This window comes from Chelon labrosus (assembly GCF_963514085.1).
Source record: "Chelon labrosus genome assembly, chromosome: 10".
NCBI lineage: Eukaryota > Metazoa > Chordata > Actinopteri > Mugiliformes > Mugilidae > Chelon > Chelon labrosus.
Window position 1 is genome coordinate 12,663,245 of NC_140360.1, and position 19,541 is coordinate 12,682,785.

At 42.3% G+C, this 19,541-nt stretch overlaps 1 protein-coding gene across 2 annotated transcripts; it reads left to right on the top strand.

The window, feature by feature from the left end:
- The first annotated feature begins 1,489 nt into the window (after positions 1–1,489).
- On the top strand, positions 1,490–19,351 carry esyt1a (extended synaptotagmin-like protein 1a). 2 transcript variants are annotated; one of them, XM_084554330.1, is made up of 31 exons: positions 1,490–2,349; positions 3,260–3,301; positions 4,280–4,414; positions 4,649–4,722; positions 5,384–5,456; positions 5,540–5,629; positions 5,713–5,768; positions 6,856–6,976; positions 7,189–7,365; positions 7,834–7,916; positions 8,253–8,301; positions 8,572–8,661; positions 9,632–9,727; positions 9,813–9,884; positions 9,967–10,053; positions 10,213–10,362; positions 10,523–10,699; positions 10,793–10,969; positions 11,054–11,136; positions 11,236–11,284; positions 11,389–11,478; positions 15,727–15,822; positions 16,438–16,509; positions 16,589–16,675; positions 16,812–16,958; positions 17,298–17,428; positions 17,573–17,662; positions 17,751–17,882; positions 17,976–18,081; positions 18,200–18,249; positions 18,349–19,351. In XM_084554330.1, exons 1-31 carry the CDS (start codon positions 2,023–2,025, stop codon positions 18,374–18,376), a joined length of 3,237 nt encoding a protein of 1,078 aa, XP_084410456.1. In that variant the 5' UTR covers positions 1,490–2,022; the 3' UTR covers positions 18,377–19,351. The 2 variants fall into 2 exon arrangements, with proteins under 2 accessions (XP_084410456.1, XP_084410457.1); XM_084554331.1 differs by lacking the exon at positions 1,490–2,349 and adding an exon at positions 2,934–3,092.
- The last annotated feature ends 190 nt before the right edge of the window (positions 19,352–19,541 follow it).

Consider the following 19,541-nt stretch of genomic DNA (forward strand, 5'->3'; position numbering starts at 1 on the left):
TCATCAAAATAACTGTAACATGTAACAATAATGTCACAGTGATTTTTGAAGCTCAACTTTGTATGATACACCTCAGAAAGGTAAAATAAACATCCTCCAAAATATTCTTGCAGCTATTAAAATGTTAATTAGCAAAGAAACACCCAGAAAACAAATGTTGTAGTCACAACAGCGAAGTCCATGTTAGAGCATTAAAAATGAACATCACTGCCGTGTTTAGAACATAGAATTTACCAATTTTAATTTATACTTAGTCCTAAAACGTTAATTAATTAGTAACATATCAACGGACAAGTTAGGCTTTCAGCTGTTAACATACAGCTTCTCTTGTTGTCTTAAGGCTGACTGTCATTTGACATAACCCAAACTTCCTTGTGACCGACATGACACCTTCACTTTCTTGCCTTACTCAGCTTGTTTCATTGCAACATCGTATATGAGACTCATCAACGATCATCCAGACACACATAAGACTCATCATCCTGTGACTGCAGCCGCTAGTTTGATGTATCAGATGACATTAGAGAGATGCAGTGATTTTCAGCCTGGATTCAAACCCCAAACCACTGTGCTGCGCCTGATGTATCCTGTTTCTTCCTTATTACGTGGTCTCAGTTTTTATGGTTTACATGTAGAGAGTGGAAATTTAATAATCCGCGCACGAGAGGGTTGTATGAATCAAATAGTTTATGAATGACTGATTCATGAAAGATTGATAATGGGGGATTATTGATTACCTACTCACACATGATTTGTTTTGACTGATTTAACGTGCTAAGGTGTTTAACAGAGACGTGTAAAAGGTATGAGGAGAGGTTATTTTTGTTCTTTGAAAATCCTCAGTTACTTTTATGACCAACCAAACATTACACAGTAAAATTAAAAGACAAATACTTAATCAAAGTAAGCAACTACAATAGTTATAGTAGTTGTAAATATCAGAATACACATGTCAAAATGCAGTAAGGATGTTAGAGTGTGGTTATAAGAACAGATGGAGCTTTGTAGGATATTTGAAATGGGAAATAGCATGCATTCTTTTATTTTGGTCTCTAAATCTAGAATATACAGTCTGGACCTGGTAAGTGCTCGTGTTCCTCATGCTGGCAGTCTATGTACACACAGGATCATAAAACCCCTCACCCTCCCAGCAAATGATGATAGCTGGCTGTATCCAGGCAACATGAGGTCTATTTACAGCCTGGTCTGTTTTCATTGAAGCGGATACATGAGGCTGAGAAGTGGAAAAAAACACACAAAAGAACATGATGACACATTCTGCTCTGGAAAGAAGTGTCAGGACTTTGCTGCAGCGTGGAAGTGGCTCTAATCTCTTAAAAAACAAAAGAGGAAGCTAAGGGCAGAAGAGAAACCAATACACCTTTCTGTCAGTGAACCTGTTGGTGCTGTCATGCTCAGTTGGTAAAAGCTGCTGCAGTGGCGATGAGCGCTTGCGCACACCGGAGTATTTCTTCGGATTATGTAAAAAAGATAACGGGTTGAGCAGCCCGTGCAGCAGGCTCTTGCAATATGCTGGATGCGTGTCTTCTCGATTCCCTTTCTTGGTTATGTCACCCCGGATTAACTGTGTCACCTGGTGCCTTCAGATACAGTAAAATTTCGCTCGCTTTGCATGCAGCCGTGTGGTCCCTCCGCCCGAGTCCGCCGAGTTAAGCTACAAGTTAATTCTTCTAGGGTTTAGGTTTCTGCTGGATTTCATGTGAAGGAGGGCTTGAAAAGATGAGCCCGCCCTCTCGGGTCTCAGTCTCTGCTTGCCCGGAGAGGAGCCTTACATGTAAATGAAACAGCCCACAGAAGTGCTCTGCGGAACTGAGGGAGAGCAGCGCTCCGAAGAAAAGTCGCGATCATGATTTAACCATCGGAAGCCCGTAGTTTACCGCTGACCGGTCGATGGTTTCTGTAATTAAACGGCGGTAAGTGTTCACAGGCTCTTGCCACTCGATCGCACAGGCAGAAAACCCGAAGGCTAGGTCGAGCTTGTGAAGTCAAATCGATCTTGCCATGCCAACCGCGGATGCAGAGCCTGGCATGAGCGGGGGCACGGTGCCTGCAGCCCCGGCCTTTCCGAGACAGCCCCCGGCTGAACGCGCAGTGACCGTGCTGTGGTCGTTTGCAAAATGCCTGGGCGCTCTCGTGCCCGTGTACCTGGCCGGATACTACGGCTTCAGCATCAGCGTCGTGCTGCTCGGTCTGATGATCTACGTGGGATGGAAACACGGTCGAGCCGAGAAAGCGATGAGGCTCAAGTCTGCCATGTACCTTCTGGAGAACGAGAAGGCTTTCACCACTGAGAAGGTTTTCAGAACCAAAAGAGATTTGCCTCTCTGGGTAAGCACTGACACACCTTCTTCGTTCTGATCATTCTCTGCAGGGCACGCCACCTGCAACATCTGGAACATGTGTCAGTTTGGTCTTGAGCTGCATCTCAGCTTCTTTGTGTCATGCATATTACTCACTAATAGTGTAGGAGCTTAGTAATTAAAAAGAAAGCTTATTACTCATAAAAAAGACAAGAAGATTCTTGCATGACAATCCCCATGTACTGTGCATGTAAGTATTTGCATACTCCTCACCTACCCAAAATGTAGGCATTCCTAATGTGCATTGCCTGAGGAGTTAGTCTGAGCTCCTTGGCCTCTGAGGAATGTGATTTAACATGCCAGATCTGTTTACATGATATACATGGTAGTGATGGTAAAACGATAATTTCAGCTGCATTAAGAAAGATATTCTCTGTGGGTTTCCTCTTTCCATTCTGCTCTAGTGGAAGTGCTGTTGACCTTATCGGGCTCCAAAAACTTGATGACTCATAAACATCCCTCAGAGCAGAGCAAAGGCAGTTACCAGGACCGCCATATCTGGATAGAGAGGGAGAGAGAATGAACTGTGTGTGTGTTTGCCAGTGTTTTGAAGGCGGAGAGGACTGATCTTGAGATCTCATGTGTGATGTTGCAGCATGTGGTTAATTGTTTCCTGAATTTTTTGTGACCAAAATAGACCTCACATTCGGTCTCTACTTATAATTTAAGTGTCCAAATGGATGTGTGGATGTCTTACGGGCAGAAATCTGGGTGTGTAGTTTAATCCAGTGAAAGTTCCGCCTTTTAACTGAACTCAGTGCTCGTGTCCCCCCCCCGAAAAAAACCCAAACATTTTCCATAATTGTCATCTGAAGTACTTTAACTGTACTGTTAAAAACTATAGGTCATTTTACACCTCCTTGTCATACTGTCTGCAGGTCAACTTCCCAGATGTGGAGAAAGTGGAGTGGCTAAATAAGGTATGTCAGACTTTTCATATGTTTGCGTATGCTCTGCTTCATTCAGCTGTACTTTTAGCAAAGCAAAGGAAATAGCAAAGTATTTCGACATAAGGTATGATGACTCACTTGGGTAGATGTGGCACTAGCTACAATGCCTCACATTCAATATTAAAAGACCGCTTGTGTGGACTTTAAGTGACCCAGCTCCAGTTGCAACTTCCCCACCAGAGCAGATAATCTACTGGTGTAATTAAGTGTCAGGGAGAGCGGCTCAGATCATATCGCCGCTCCTTTGTCTCTGTCAGTGCAGTAAGCTCGCATCAGCGCAGGCACAGTGTGGATATGAATACTAATAATGAGAAATGTCCCTTCTGGAGGGGGGGAAAAAAAATGGACTGGACTCGGTGACAGAAGCACAGATAGTGGGATGGCAATTTGCTGAACTCATCGTTCACGCAGCCCACGTCTCTCCTGCGGGTTTCCTGACATGTGATGCAGCTGCTCACCCGTCAGGCACAAAATGTCCTCCCCTTTTATTGTATTTGACAACTTTTGTCTCACGAGGAATTCATGTGAAAAAGGATGACAGGAGTTTTGCTTTTATAGGCACATTTAATACACGTCCATAACTCTGAAATACACTGAATACAGAACACTGTGCTGCTTGTAGCTGCAGCCTGGTAGGATCACCGATCCGTGTGCAGAGGCCAGAGGATTGGTAAAGAGCAGCTAACACCTCTTACTCTCCTCTCACACTGAAATGCCGAAGCGGACACCAGTGTGAGGCTGTGTGCAGGGAAAACACACTGAGAGACTTCAGCTCATCACAGAATATTTCACTTACATAATGCAAACTTCTGCGCCAAATTTTTACATCATAGATTAGCTATTAGTTATACCATTTTAATGGATGCAAACTTGAGTCACATTTGATTCCACATTTGTATACTGATTGTGTAAATCATAATGATAATAGACGGCCCGTGTGTTGTATAGATCCTGCAGCAGGCTTGGCCCTTCCTAGGCCAGTATATGGAGAAGCTGCTGCTGGACACCATTGCTCCCGCCATCCGTGCCTCCAGCATTCATCTGCAGACTCTCAGCTTCACCAAAGTCAACTTAGGAGACAAGGTACTAGAAAGGCCTGACCGAAACAATTTAACTGTGACTGTACGGATTTTAAATGCGCCACGGCTGAGAAGATTTAATCAGTCATCGTGTATTTGTCTCGCTATTCAATTCATTACGAGTCTAGGAGCAGTGATGAATGCATTGCTGCGGATGATAATATTTATTAGCATCTTTGCTAATGTGATTCCTAGAAGCCTTGTTTGCCTTGTTTAAAAGCAGCTGCTGTGTTCACAGGCTTTGAAGGTGGCTGGTATAAAGGCTCACACGGAAAACGATAAGAGACAAGTCATGCTGGATTTGTACCTGAGGTAATGCATCACAGCTTGTGTTCATTTGTAATTTTATACTGTTGCTGTTCTGTTACTGTTACAGACTAGACTTATTGAATTACAGCACAATAAAGTTTATTACACATGGGCTTGTCCTCGTCTGGAACAACAGACTGTTTACTTAACACATAACACCAACGGCTCTACCACATCTCTTCCACTTCCCTTGATGATGTCGGGTTTGTACCTGAGATAATGCATCACAACTTGTGTTCATTTATAATTTTATACTGTTTCTTATTTACAGATTAGTCTTATTGAATTACAGCACAATAAAGTTTATTACACGTGGGCTTGTCCTCGTCTGGAACAACAGACTGTCTGTAAAAACAGTGTTTACTTAACACATAACACCAACGGCTCTTTCACAAACTCTGCCGCTTCCCTTGATGATGTCGGATTTATACCTGAGATAATGCATCACAACTTGTGTTCATTTATAATTTTATATTGTTGCTTATTCACAGACTAGACTTTTTGAATTACAGACATTCCAATAAAGTTTATTATACACTGGCTTGTCCTCGCCTGTGACAACAGACTGTTTGTAAGAACAGTGTTTACTTAACCCAAAACACAAAATGGCTCTTCCCTTGATGAAACATTTATCTTTAGATGTGTCACTGCTCTCATGTTACAGCTACGCCGGTGATGTTGAAATCAATGTGGAGATCAAAAAGTACTTCTGCAAAGCCGGAGTGAAAGGAATCCAGGTATAAAAAGGCTTTTCTCACATTGTTAGTTGTAATTAGGTGGCTTGAAAACACATTTTCAACATAGGATTTTCTCTTTGCAGCTCCATGGTAAGCTGCGTGTGATCCTTGAGCCTCTGATTGGAGATGTGCCGCTGGTTGGAGCCGTTACGATGTTCTTCATTCGCAGGCCTGTGAGTGTTTCTTACTTTTGCACTGCATCGTTATCCGAGGCCTACCTTTAATCCCTTTGGTTATATCTGTATCATATGTGCAGAAACTGGATATCAACTGGACCGGGCTCACCAACCTGTTGGACATCCCCGGACTGAAGTGAGTTTAAACAACACAGGTCTTTGGTGGTTGCGCTGTTTTGGAAATCGGGCATAGATTTCAGAGAATTCATTATTTATTCAGCCACCAAAACCATAGAGGAGTTCCAAAACAAACTGACACAGACAACAGAGCGTATGTGTTTGTCTGTTCAGTGACAGATCTCGCCTCCTTAATAAACAAGGGAGGTGTAATTCTAAGAAGAAAAAAAACAACATTAAACACATCAAACTAAGAATTGCCTGTCATCAGTGAGCGTGCCATTGCACTGGGTGACATATTCATACATATAGACTGAACAGACTGACCGGTATAGACTGTCCTGGTAAATAATAGAGAGAGAGGCCTAATACTGTATTAGGTCTGAAAATAGCCCCAACTAATGAGCCATTTTCTTTTGTTAGAGTGACATACCAGTTTTCAAGCTGTTTTATGAAACTACTTTGCATTTAAACTGTATTATGTGTGTATTATAATTATTTGCAATTATTTGTCTTTAGAGTTTTTAGACTGCATTGCCACAAAGAGAAAGTGTTCGGATGCATTTTTCCTCCTGTTCTTTTCATTGGTTTGTTAACAATGAAACAAACATGGAGCAATGCCACTCTCTCATTTGTTAGAACTTAATGTCTTACTGGTGATCTTGTTCAACATATTAGTCCATAACTTTGTATTCAGGTTGTTGTTAAAAGGCCACATTGTATTCTATATATATATAAAAAATAATATAGAATATGAAGATGAACTGATGTTCTCACAAATGAGAACAATGTGATCCATACTTTTAGTGTGCTTGTATATTTGCTGATTCATACACCCTGTGGATTACAATCTTATATAACGTAGTTTTGTGAAAATACAATTAAAGCGTTGCCAGAGGTGTGACACGCTCTGTATTCCCTTTGGCAACGCTTTCAATGACAGTTTGTCATTATTTTTTAATTGTATTCCTCCTCCAGATGACAACATGATTTCATGTTATGCATGCATGTGCACATTGTAAGTAGTAGTATATTGCCTCTCTCTGTCTGTCTGTCTGTCCCTTCCCTTTTCGTTCCCCAAACATCATCCTTGCATTCATTTGCAGTGCCATCTCGGACACTATGATAATGGATGCAATAGCCTCCCACCTGGTGCTCCCCAATCGTCTCACTATTCCCTTGGTGGCCGACCTGCACGTTGCGCAGCTCCGCTCCCCTCTCCCAAGGGTAACTGTCTCAATAATGAATGGCCTGGAGAAACATGGAACCACATAGACTGAAGCAGATCTGTCTGAGCATGATAATTACAAGGAAACACATAGCCTTAAGATCACATTGTGAATAATTACATGGATGATTTTTTTTGTGAAGGTACTATCTGACATTTATAGTTTATTTGTACATGCTGGTTGTCTTGTGTGTGTGTGTGCACACGGTAGGGAGTCGTGCGCATCCACCTGCTGGAGGCTGAGGACCTGACTGCCAAAGACACAGTAATCAAAGGGTTAATCGACGGGAAGTCCGACCCATACGCTGTGGTGCGCGTAGGAACCCAGATCTTCACCTCTCATCACGTGGATAGCAACTTGAACCCACAGTGGAGAGAAATGTTTGAGGTAAGAGGTCAGAGAGAAACCACACTCTAAACTGAAAAAAAAAGTGTGACAAATTACTTTGCATTGATCTATATAAGTGCTGCACCTCCTACTAGTTTGTGTGCAAAACATTATGTGCCCTTGCTTCATAGAAATCGCACTAAGTCTTTGATAGTAAATATGCCATTGGTGCTTCCGACATAAACAGTTTTGTGGAGATTTTATCTATTCCTGTGTTAGCAGGATGTGTCTGGTTCCAAGATAAACGGCTCTTGCAAAAACTGCTTTCTTGGGGCGTCTTCTCTTTCAGTTTCTCAATAATTTAACCAAGTAGATATTAAATTATCCGCATCTGCTCAGCACAACAGTGACAAGTTCCTGCCGTTGTGATTCTGTTTGCATGCCCTTGTGTTATTAAGTCATGTGTGGCTGTATCTATATTTGTGTGTGTATTGTGTCTTTGTCCATTTACGTGTGTATATGTGTCAGGTGATTGTCCATGAAGTACCTGGTCAGGAGTTGGAAGTGGAAGTGTTTGACAAAGACCCAGACCAGGATGACTTCCTGGGGAGGTAGTTTATTCATTCTCATCCATTTACTCTGTGTCTTTGTGCTTCTCATATCATTTCTTCAGTGTTGTGCATGAATGCGTTCGCGATTTATGACATACAGCAACAGAGAAAATGAACTTTTGGAGTCTATGCACTTGTGAACTGTGATCTTCTGATCTATGAACTTGAACTACTTCACTTTCTTCCCTGGGAGCTGATCTAGTTCTTGTTTAGAGTGAACTTGCACAACACTGCATTTCCATATATGCTATTTCTCATGCTAGGTAAGAATTCTGCTGAAAAGTTCAATGGTCTCTTTCTTCATTCTCTCTGTGTCTCTTTCTGTGTCTCTCTCAGGGTCAAGGTGGATCTTGACATTGTAAAGAAGGCCAGAATTGTGGATGATGTGAGTATTAATATTTGGAAGGATTGAGACGAAAGAAAATACATATATTTTACCATTACATTCATTTTCCCATCAGGTCAGAAATAATAAAAGAATGCAGTTATAATATTGTCTTGTTTTGAAACACTTTCTAACACTGCTCTAATCCTGTAAGCATGTGACACCGGAGACACCATGTGCCTCCTCGTGATCTTGCAATGTTCTATCATACCATCCTGTTCAGGCTCATGAGAAAATTGTGTGTTTAATGAGCACCCTGTTTTTGTTCAGTGGTTCAATCTGAGGGACGTCCCATCTGGCAGCGTTCACCTCCGGCTGGAGTGGCTCTCTCTGCTGTCCTCTGCTGACAGACTGAGCGAGGTGAGGCTACGGCACTGACCAGTCGATGGATCTGTTGTTCTTCTCAGTCAGCAGCAGGGCTTTTGGTAGCAATGTGGACAACATGAGGGCAAAGATCATTTTCTGATTGTTTATTTTTATAGGGTAATTCAAGACATTCATTCAGAAGTTTCTGGCAAACTCTAACTTGTTGTTTTGACCCTTCCTAGATCAGGAATGTCTGATCAAATAAATATTTAATCAGTATCTTTGTGAAGTTAGGCAGTAGCAATGATAAAAGACAGACTGACAACATTAAACAGGTAACATGCTGGAGACTCTACAACTTACACCAATTAGGCATAACATTATGACGACTGACAGTTGAAGTAAATAACATTGACCATCTTGCGACATTTCAATGTTCTGCTGGGAAATGTTTGGACCTGGCATTCTTGTGGATGTTACTTAGACATGTGCCACCCACCTAGACCAGACCAGGCACCCCCACCTCATAGCAATGACACTCCTTGAAGGATGCAGCCTGACACAGACACACACACAAAACGGTTTGGGAACAACTCATAAAACATGAAAAACAGCACAAGGTGTTGACCTGGCCTCCAAATTCACTAGATCCCAAACTGATCAAGTATCTGTGGGATGCACTGGAACAAGCCTGATCCACAGAGGCCCCTCCCCTCAACCCATAGGACCCAAAAGACACTGCAGGACACCCTCAGAAGGCCCAGGTCCGTTCTCTGATGAGTCAGAACTGTTTTGGAGGCGGAAGGGAGACCTGCACAATATTTGGCCAATATGTGGTCATAATGTTATGCCTGATCAGTGTATATACCAACCCTGGCGAAATATTGGTGACGTGAATGTACAACAACCTCTATTTTTCTGTTCTGTTTCACCTGAAGAATAAATTTACTGACAATAGTCCAGTCCATTTAGGGTCCGAGATAATATTCCTCACATGTTCTCCTCTTTGTTGTTTTCCTTCCAGGTGATTCAGAAGAACCAGAACTTGACCAGTAAGACAGCTGATCCTCTGTCGGCCGCCATCTTAGCCGTCTATCTTGACCAAGCCTATGAACTGCCTGTAAGGTTGCTGCTATTTAATTCTTGTGGTGTGTATAAAACGTTGACGTGTTGCTACCCCTGTTGATGTGTTAAATGTGTCGTAGATGAGAAAGGGAAATAAGGACCCGAGCCCAATGGCGCAGGTTTCCATTCAGGATACAACCAAAGAGAGCAAGGTAAGAATAAGAAAAGAACCAGTCCTTTATGTCTCAAATAATAACTGAGAGCATAATTAATGTTTTCTCTCTTCTTCTGCAGACTTGCTACGGGACCAACAGCCCTGTGTGGGAGGATGCTTTCACCTTCTTCATTCAGGATCCTCGCAAACAAGATATTGACATTCAGGTAAATCATAAGCAACAACTGAACACATCAATTAAGCTAGCAGAAACGATTTCACATTGACTTGCTCCCAAGGTGATGGGTGATTACCACACCTAATACCCAACAGTCAATGGCCTGATTTTTCTAACCCCATGTCCTCTGTCGTTGTTTTTCTCTCAGGTGAAGGATGATGACCGTGCTCTGTCCCTGGGAAGTCTGACTATCCCTCTGACGCGTCTTCTGGAGACCCCTGAACTCACCATGGACCAGTGGTTCCACCTGGAGAATTCGGGTTCAGCCAGCCGCATCTACATAAAAGCTGTGCTTAGGGTGGGTATTTCACACAAGCAGTAATACTCTCATTTGTGCGCACACACACGGGTAATGTATACATCCAAACCACACTTGCAAAAATCTTGCCAAACTTGCATCATTATTGTTATCACAAAGCAATTTCCTGTGTGACGGCGACTTTTTTTGTCTGAGCTAGGTTTTGTGGCTAAGCGATGACACCACTCCTACAACCCCGTCTCCTCGTCCTTCAGACTCCGGCTCCGGTCAGGGAGGAATCCCGTCAGAGCTGAACCCTTTGGGGCCCGGCGAGTTAGTGAAACCTCAACCGTCACGCCCGCAGCACACCACACCCGATCCAGAGTTTGCAACAGAGGTAAAAAAGTAGTTCCATACAGCTGAAGGGCAGCAGACACTACCCTCTCAACCTCGGCTACATTAAAAGCCCCTGTCTTTGGTGTGCCTGCAGGGAGTTTTGCGAATCCACCTGGTGGAGGCCCAGAACCTCATAGCCAAGGACAACTTCATGGGAGGCATGGTGAAGGGGAAAAGCGACCCCTATGTCAAGATCCGTGTGGCTGGCATAACCTTCCGCAGCCACACCATCAAAGAGAACCTCAATCCCGTCTGGAATGAACTCTATGAGGTATTCTTTTCATACTAGTATTTCCACTCCTCTGGTGATTATTCACTTGTGTTGGATTCATCTTTTTTTTTTTCTTGGATGCAGGTGATTTTGACCCAGCTGCCAGGTCAAGAGATCCAGTTCGAGTTGTTCGATAAGGACCTCGATCAGGATGACTTCCTCGGCAGGTGCGTCCTGACATTACAAATGAAACTGCTTTTGTGACTGAAGGTAAATATGCCAGAGGAAGAGAAGGATCAAGTATTTATTTAGTATTGTCTCTGCAGGTTCAAGCTAAGCCTGCGAGACATCATCAGCGGACAATTCCTTGATACGGTGTGTGACACACAGTTGAAATGACTGGAAGAGATCATTTAACCAATAATATTTACATTTACATCACAACCCATATGCGTTTTCTTGTGCCTCTCTTGTTTTAGTGGTACACTCTAAATGATGTGAAGTCAGGTCGGGTTCACCTGGTGCTGGAGTGGCTACCCAGAGTCTCTGACCTACCCAGACTGGAGCAGGTAAGCTATAACTCTATGGTGTTTTTATAAACTAGAAGGAAATAAACTGGACAGTTTATGTGATGTTCACTGAGGCTTCCCCACCAGATTTTAACTTTTTGTTTTCTATTAGGGGGGGCAAAAAAGGTGGAGGAACGGCATCTATATCAAGAACCACGTTGGCCTCGCATGAAGTTCCTTTTAACAGCTACTCTTCATTCGAACATCATGCTTTTATTCTTAGCACCCCTCCTATTCTATGCATAATAGTCTACAGGCCACCCCAGTACTCCACCTCTTTTATCAGCGAATTTTCAGAATTTTTATCAATTATTCACAACACCTATAATAGGATTTTAATAACTGGTGATTTTAATCTACACATAGACAACACCTCGGACCCTGTGTCCAGAGAATTTTTAAACCTCTTAAACTGTATGGATTTTAAACAGCATGTCACACAGCCAACCCACAGCAGGGGGCGCACCCTGGACCTGGTCATAACTTATGGCCTGTCCGTGGGTGTGTCTTCTGTTGTGGACTTGGCTGTGTCCGACCACTACTGTGTGTTTTTTAACATCACCTACTTTAACCAGCAGGAGGCCCCGGTGAGAACGGTGAGGAAACGCTACCTTACTTCTGAAGTGGCTGCAAATTTTATAGAGATTTTACAGAGCACTCCTGCAGAGATTTTACCAGCATCCTGTGATTTTATCGTGAATAGTTTTAACAAAAATCTGAAATCAGCGCTGGACTCAGTGGCTCCTCTTTTAACAAAAACAGTTAAGACAAAACCTACACCCCCATGGAGAACTGAGGAGATAAAGAAACTAAAAAGAGACTGCAGGAGTGCTGAAAGGAGATGGAGAAAATCTAAACTAACGGTTCACTACGAAATATTACACCAACAACTCAAAATCTATAATAACACAATCAAGCAGGCAAGAATTTCTCATTTCAAAAAACTCATCTCCGACCATAAAAATAACCCTAAATTCCTTTTCTCCACCATAGACTTTTTAACAAACAGTAATTTTAACAAGTCCCACAAACCAACATCAGATACCCTCTGTGAGGACTTTGCAGACCACTTCAGAGGTAAAATTGATGATATCAGATCCAGGCTTTTACCTCAACAGATTTTAACTGTCACCACACCTGGATCTTTAATTTTACCTGAGGAAACACTGGAGAGTTTTGCCCTGGTTGATGCAAGGACACTTGGTCGAGTTTTCTCCCAGGTAAACCCCACAACCTGCCTTTTAGATCCAATTCCCACACCGTTTTTTAAAACATTTTATGGGCTCCTTGAGGAACAGCTTTTAAACATTGTGAATTGCTCTCTTCAGACGGGTGTCTTCCCCACCTCCTTCAAAACGGCGGAGGTGAAGCCCCTTCTGAAGAAGAGCAATCTAGACCATAACATTCTTAATAATTACCGGCCTGTATCCAACTTACCATTTTTAAGTAAAATTTTAGAAAAACTGGTTTTTAACCAATTAAATTATTTTTTAAAGACAAACAATATTCTAGAGAGGCATCAGTCTGGTTTTAGGACGAACCACAGTACAGAGACAGCCCTTTTAAAGATTTTAAATGATATCAGGTTCAACTTGGATAATCATAAACTTACAGTCTTGGTACTACTGGATCTAACCGCCGCCTTTGATACAGTAGACCATCACATTTTATTAAACAGATTGAAGAACCTGGTCGGCCTCTCTGGTACTGTTTTCAACTGGTTCGTCTCTTACCTCACAGATCGCCACTTTTTTGTGAGTATGGATACATGTTCCTCAGGAACCCATGAGATCAAGTGTGGGGTTCCCCAGGGGTCAATTTTAGGTCCAGTTCTTTTTAATCTATACATGATTCCCCTTGGGGATGTCATCAGGAGGCACGGCATCAGCTTCCATAGTTATGCTGACGATACACAACTGTACATGGCCGTGTCTCCTGATGACACAGGGCCTATTGATGCCCTTTTTAATTGCATTTTAGATATCAAGTCATGGATGGCAGCGAATTTCCTGCAGCTCAACCAGGACAAAACAGAGGTTTTAGTCATTGGTCCTGAAGGCCAGAGAGAGAAACTTTTAACAAAATTACAAGATTTTAAACCATCGCAAATTGTAAAAAACCTGGGCGTGATTTTTGACTCTGAGCTTAGTTTTATTCCACATATCAAAAACATAACAAAGATTGGTTTTTACCATCTTAAGAATATAGCCAGAGTCCGCCCATTTCTCTCTCAGGCCAGCACGGAGGTACTGATGCATGCTTTTATCTCTTGTCGTTTAGATTATTGTAATGCCCTGCTCTCTGGTCTTCCCAAAAAAAGTATCTCTAATCTTCAGCTACTTCAGAATTCAGCCGCACGAGTGCTGACGAGGACCAGAGGGCGGGAGCACATTACACCGGTTTTAAAATCGCTGCATTGGCTTCCCGTGCGCTTCAGGATCGATTTCAAGGTTCTTTTACTTGTTTTTAAGTGTCTTAACAGTCTTGGGCCTTCTTATTTATCTGACTTACTTTTACCATATCAACCCTCGCGGACCCTGAGGTCTTCCGGCACTGGCCTTTTAATCATACCTAAAGTTAAATCAAAAACACACGGGGAGGCGGCTTTTAGTTATTATGGTCCCCGATTATGGAACAGCCTGCCGGAGAACCTCAGGGCCGCAGAGACTGTTGATGTTTTTAAAAAGAGGCTCAAGACCCACCTTTTCAACCAAGCTTTTAATTGATTCTCTTAATATATTTTTATGGTACGTCAGAAAGCATTTTATCTATATTGTTCCTTTCTTTCCCATTTTACAGTTTTAGTCCCTCAGTTTTTAGCAATTTTTAGTTTTTAGTAGTTTTTATCAGACTTTTTATTATTTCCTTTTCTATTTTTATTTTAATTATACGTTATAACGACATGTTTTAATTTTATGAGCTGAAAAGCATTTTATCCATATTGGTCGTTTTAGTCCTCGGTTTTTAGCCCCAGTGTTTCCTCATGGGGGCCGACCACACTGGGAGTTGCGGCTGGTCTACTGACGGGGGTGCTGTCCTGTGGGCGGCTCTGGCCCTGGTGGCTGGAGGGCTCTGCACCTTGGTGTGGGGCCTCCTGTCTGCCCGGGTCGGGGCTGTCTCTATGGCGGTGCTCCCTACAGTCGTGGGCTGGAGGCCCTCTCGGTGTGGTCGGCTCCCAAAGGTGGCTTTCTCCTTGCGCCGGGTCTTGGTGCCCGGCCATGTCTCTTGTGGGTGTGTGGGTGGGGTGTGTGGGACATGTCTGTGTGTGTTTGTGTGTGTGTGTGTGTGTGTGTGCGTGTGTGTTGGGGGGGGGGGCGGTGTTTGTGTCTCGTGTCTCTGTGTTTTTATGGGGGTGGGAGGGTTCGATTTTTTGTTCTGTTTTTGCTGTTTTTAGCCTCTGTGAGGCACTTTGTGTTGCTTTTAAAAGGCATGAAAAGTGCAATATAAATAAATTTTGATTGATTGATTGATTGATGTTAACAATAAAACCTAAAGCATTTACTCTCCATTACTGCAACAAAGAATGTTACATTGAGAAGTAATATTGTAAATGAACGTAATTCTGGCTTCGGGCTTTTTAGTAAAAGCTTTTCAACACTTGCATTCTAAAACAAATATTTGACACACCAAAGTTAACTCATCCGAGAGCACGGCCTCTGGACATAGATTCAAAACATTCTGAACCTTCTACCTGAAATAACCTTGAGATGAATATAAGATACAGTAATGATTCCCTGCAGTGCCACTGGAAGATTTGGTGTAACGAGGACAGGGGTAATAAATAATAAATATTTAAGAAAAGAAATATCGATCACTGGAATTGTGCCATTATTCTGTGCAAAACATACAGTTTTGCCGATGTTACCATGAGGCTTTAGTAGTTCAAGAAATCTAAGGAGTGTCCTTTAAAAGTGCAATTTTTTCATAACACATCTACTTGTATGTCACTGCTGAGCTGCAGTTGAATTTTACTTTGCGTGTCCTCTGTGTTTGCTTGCACAGAATGAAACAACAGTTTTTAATCGACAGGAAAGAGTTGGGTTTCTGCAGGGTGTTTTTTTGTATAAGCAGTTGGAGATCTTTTTAGATGCTGTGTAGATTGTTCATGTTGCTGTTTTTGTGGGTTTTGTTGCGAAGGAAACTTTCATGACAACTTTGTTCTTACACAATAGGTCTTTCTAAAGCTCTGTCCCTTGCCTCTTTTTTTTTTGTTGCCTCTCTGTGTGACATTATTTCCTTTTCCAACAGATCCTGCAGTATCAGTCCCAGCAGTCTTACCAGAACAAGGTTGTGCCATCGGCGGCTTTGCTGTTTGTGTACGTCGAACGCGCCCACGGCCTGCCGGTAAGACCTCGTCTCTGAGTCCTTGGGGTTCTGTTTGTTGTTTAAAGCGATGAGTGCTGAGAAGTACAATAGTTGCTTTTTCAGTGTATTTCCACTGTGGTATGCCAATAAAGCTGCATGTTAGATAAGATAAGCTGCACCTTTATTGATCCCGCATAGGGAAAATTCAGAGTGACACAGCAGCAAATGAAGTAAGAGAGTAAGAAAAAACGGGAATCTGTACGTATATGTGTGCTAGGAGGATAAAAAATACAAATATCCTTCCTCCTACATTGTGTAGTGTACAACATGTGCAATATCAATATCATGCCATGCATGTTCTCCCTGTGTCTGCGTGGGTTCTCTCCAGGTACTCCGGCTTCCTCCCACCGTCCAAAGACATGCTCGTGAGGTTAATTGGTGATTCTAAATTGGCCTTAGGTGTGCATGTGAGTGTGAATAGTTGTTTGTCTCTCTGCGTTAGCCCTGAGATAGACTGGTGACCTGTCCAGGCTGTACCCCGCCTCTCGCCCAATGATAGCTGGGATAGGCTCCTGCCCCCCCGCGACCCTCCGGAGGACAAGTGGTTACAGAAAATTAATAAATTAATGAATTATTCATTGTTTGTCATTTCAGTTGAAGAAGAATGGAAAGGAGCCAAAGGCTGGAGCTGAGATTACCCTCAAAGGTGTTTCTCACAAAACCAAGGTAGCTTCATGACTGAGCGTGTGCATACAAAATACAGTTTGACAAAAGTCACAAATGTTTCCGTTGGTTCTTCCCACAGATTTGTGAGCGGTCCACATCCCCTCGATGGGATGAGAGCTTTCATTTTTTGGTTCGTGACCCCAGAGATGAAACACTCACAGTCAAGGTGAGAGCTGATATTTGTCTGAACTATGTGGCTGTAAAGCAAATACGTTGATTCACACCATTCATTTGCTTATTACAGCTGACGTTTTATGCAGATATATATCAACATTTGTGCATATCTGTACGTCTTTGTTTAGCTCTCCCACAGCTGGGGCCAGGCTCTCGGGTCTTTAACGCTTCCTCTGAAGGAGGTGCTGACTGAGCCGGGCTTGGTGCTAGATAGCTGGCTCAGTCTGGATGGAGCTCTGCCAGAGAGCCAGATACTGCTGAGGGTCACACTGAAGGTGCTGTAAACACGGTGTATTTAACACCCTATCACTTGCATTTATTGTGAATCAGTAGGTAGAGCGTGTTGTCCACAAACCAGAGGGTTAACAGTTCAATCCCCAGTACATGAACCACTTTAACTTAAGTTTTTGTACAGATTTAGTGTTAATTGGTGAATTTTAAAGGCCATATTTCCCTGTTTTCAGTGTTTATGCCAAGTTAAACTAACAAGTACTCTTTTACTTTCATTTGCTGGTGCTGATGAAAGTTGAAAGTGTGTTGAATTGAACTCACTGTATGAGGTTTTAGTATGCTGCAGCAGTGAGATATTTAGTAACGATTTCCATATCCTTCAGATTTTGGACACTCAGCTGGCAGTGTGCCGCAAAGCTCCGGGGGAAGTAGGTAATGACGGAAGTACCGGTGAAGCCATCCCCAAATGGGATCCTTCCCATCTAGACCTCAGGCACAGAAGTGGATTCTCCATGTGAGTCACATACTTGAATGAGTGCCTGCACTGTTAAGACGGAAACACACTTTCCTAAAAATATACAAATTCCAGTGCATATTTCTTGTGTGTGTGTTCGTTGCATTCCTAAGTACATTTTCTCCTCTGTGTTTTTCCCCCCAGTGATAGCACAAACACAGTCGGACAAGTGAAGCTCACTGTGGGCTATTCCACAGAAGAGAACAGGCTTTTCGTCACTGTTCACTCCTGCAGGTTTCTACATGACACACATCGCCCTCTCATGGTCACCTCTTTGTTTCAGTTGGTGCCATCAAATGTTTTGATCTCTGTGCACCCGCAGAGGCCTGGCAGCCTGCTCCAAGGACGGTGCAGACCCGTACGTTTCCTTCATCCTTCTGCCTGACAAGAAGGCCACCACCAAGAGGAGAACTGCCACCAAGAAGAGAGACCTCAACCCAGAATTCAACGAGAGGTGAACGAATGTTTGATGATGAAACACCTATGACAGTGAGGGAAGCGTGAGGATATTAATTGACTTCTCCCACCTTTCTCTTTCTCTCTGCAGGTTTGACTTTGATTTTTCTTTCGAGGAGTCCATGCAGAGAAGACTGGACCTGTCTGTGAAGAACAGTGTCTCCTTTATGAGCAGAGAGAGGGAGCTCATTGGCAAGGTATTTATGATCAGTCGTGTCTGAAATGCAGTTAGTTATTGCCCAAGGTTGCATAAAATTCTTTGCTGTGCCATAGGGATTATCACAAGACTCTTTTCCTTTCCTTTATTATCCTCAGTTGCAGCTGGACCTGGACCAAATTGACCTCAAGACTGGCACTGCACAATGGTAACTATTTAATGAGCTACTGAACAGCACTGTTTAACAGATTTAAAATGGTGCTTTGTTCAAGGACACATAAACTACAACTTTTTTTTATTTTTCTAGGTACGATTTGGTAGCAGAGACCAACTAGAAGAATCGATGCCTGATCTTCGGTACTATATAGCATAATCATTGCTTCTGTGATCTGTGATTTGTGCGTTTGTATATTCAGCTTAACTTAAAATTTCCACCATCACTGAAGAAGAAAAATGAAGACATATCTGCTCCACAGTAACATCAGTATTCATGTGAAGAAACTTTACATGTAGCTTATCATTCGTAAAGTGTTAAGAGATATTTTAGCTGAATAGATATTTGATAATGCAACTATGTTGCACAACACCAACCAAGGTTATGTGTATTTCAAAGCATGTAAAAGTCCTCTGAATTCTATTTTTCAAAAAGGGCTTACTGTATACTGTGGTCGATATCTTGATGTATGAATGTGTATCCTGGATTCACAGCATCCAACACAACTAAAAGAAATTCCTTAGATTTTAATTTTTTACTCTCTCCAAACAATTCCAAATATTATTTAGTTTTTATATGTTTCTATGATTGCCTTAAGTATTACAAAACTGTGCACAGTTTGTTAGTGTTTATGAAATGTGTTCCAGATGAAGATTTATATGTTTTAACCAGAGCTTTCCAAGCATTACTTTTATAAATCAAAGTATTACAAACCTAGACCCTCACCTTACCACTGAAAACAGAGGTATGCAGCTGTAAGCGGAGTCTAAATCACTGTGCTTTTATGAAGAGAAAACTTATTACAAGCTAACAAGGCTTCGCCGGTGTGTCGACACAATGTTTCTTTGTGTTTTTGAAGTGTTCGTCGCGCTATATCCAACATGTTTCTTTATTGTTTTCCAAGCAAAACAGTTGTAAGACGCAAGTTAATATCGTATACTAGTGCTGGGACAATCTCCGTGTCCCGCTGCCGTCACCTCAACACAAAGACCTGGACACTGATTTGTTGTAAAGAAAAAAACTGCTGTGCTTTGACATAATTTAAACATATCATCGTGTCTCTGCTGAAGTTGTTGATTAAAGTTTGCTCTCAAGAATCAAACCAGTTTTGTCTTTTGATTTTCTTAAATCTTAAACTTTTTTGGAGTCTTTTGCATCTCCTTCATGCAAAAAGGACATAAGTAGGTTAGACAAATTGATCCGAAAGGCTGGTCATGTCATTGTCAGTGAGTTGGAGACGTTTGTCTACGTGAGGGACAGGAGGACACTAGACAAACATCCACTAC

Excerpts from the sequence above, each read along its gene's own strand:
- esyt1a (XM_084554330.1), top strand. The coding sequence starts at position 2,023 with ATGCCAACCGCGGATGCAGAGCCTGGCATGAGCGGGGGCACGGTGCCT. Across the intron at positions 4,723-5,383 it reads ATGCTGGATTTGTACCTGAG|CTACGCCGGTGATGTTGAAA; the intron begins GTAATGCATCAC and ends CTCATGTTACAG. Across the intron at positions 8,302-8,571 it reads AGGCCAGAATTGTGGATGAT|TGGTTCAATCTGAGGGACGT; the intron begins GTGAGTATTAAT and ends GTTTTTGTTCAG.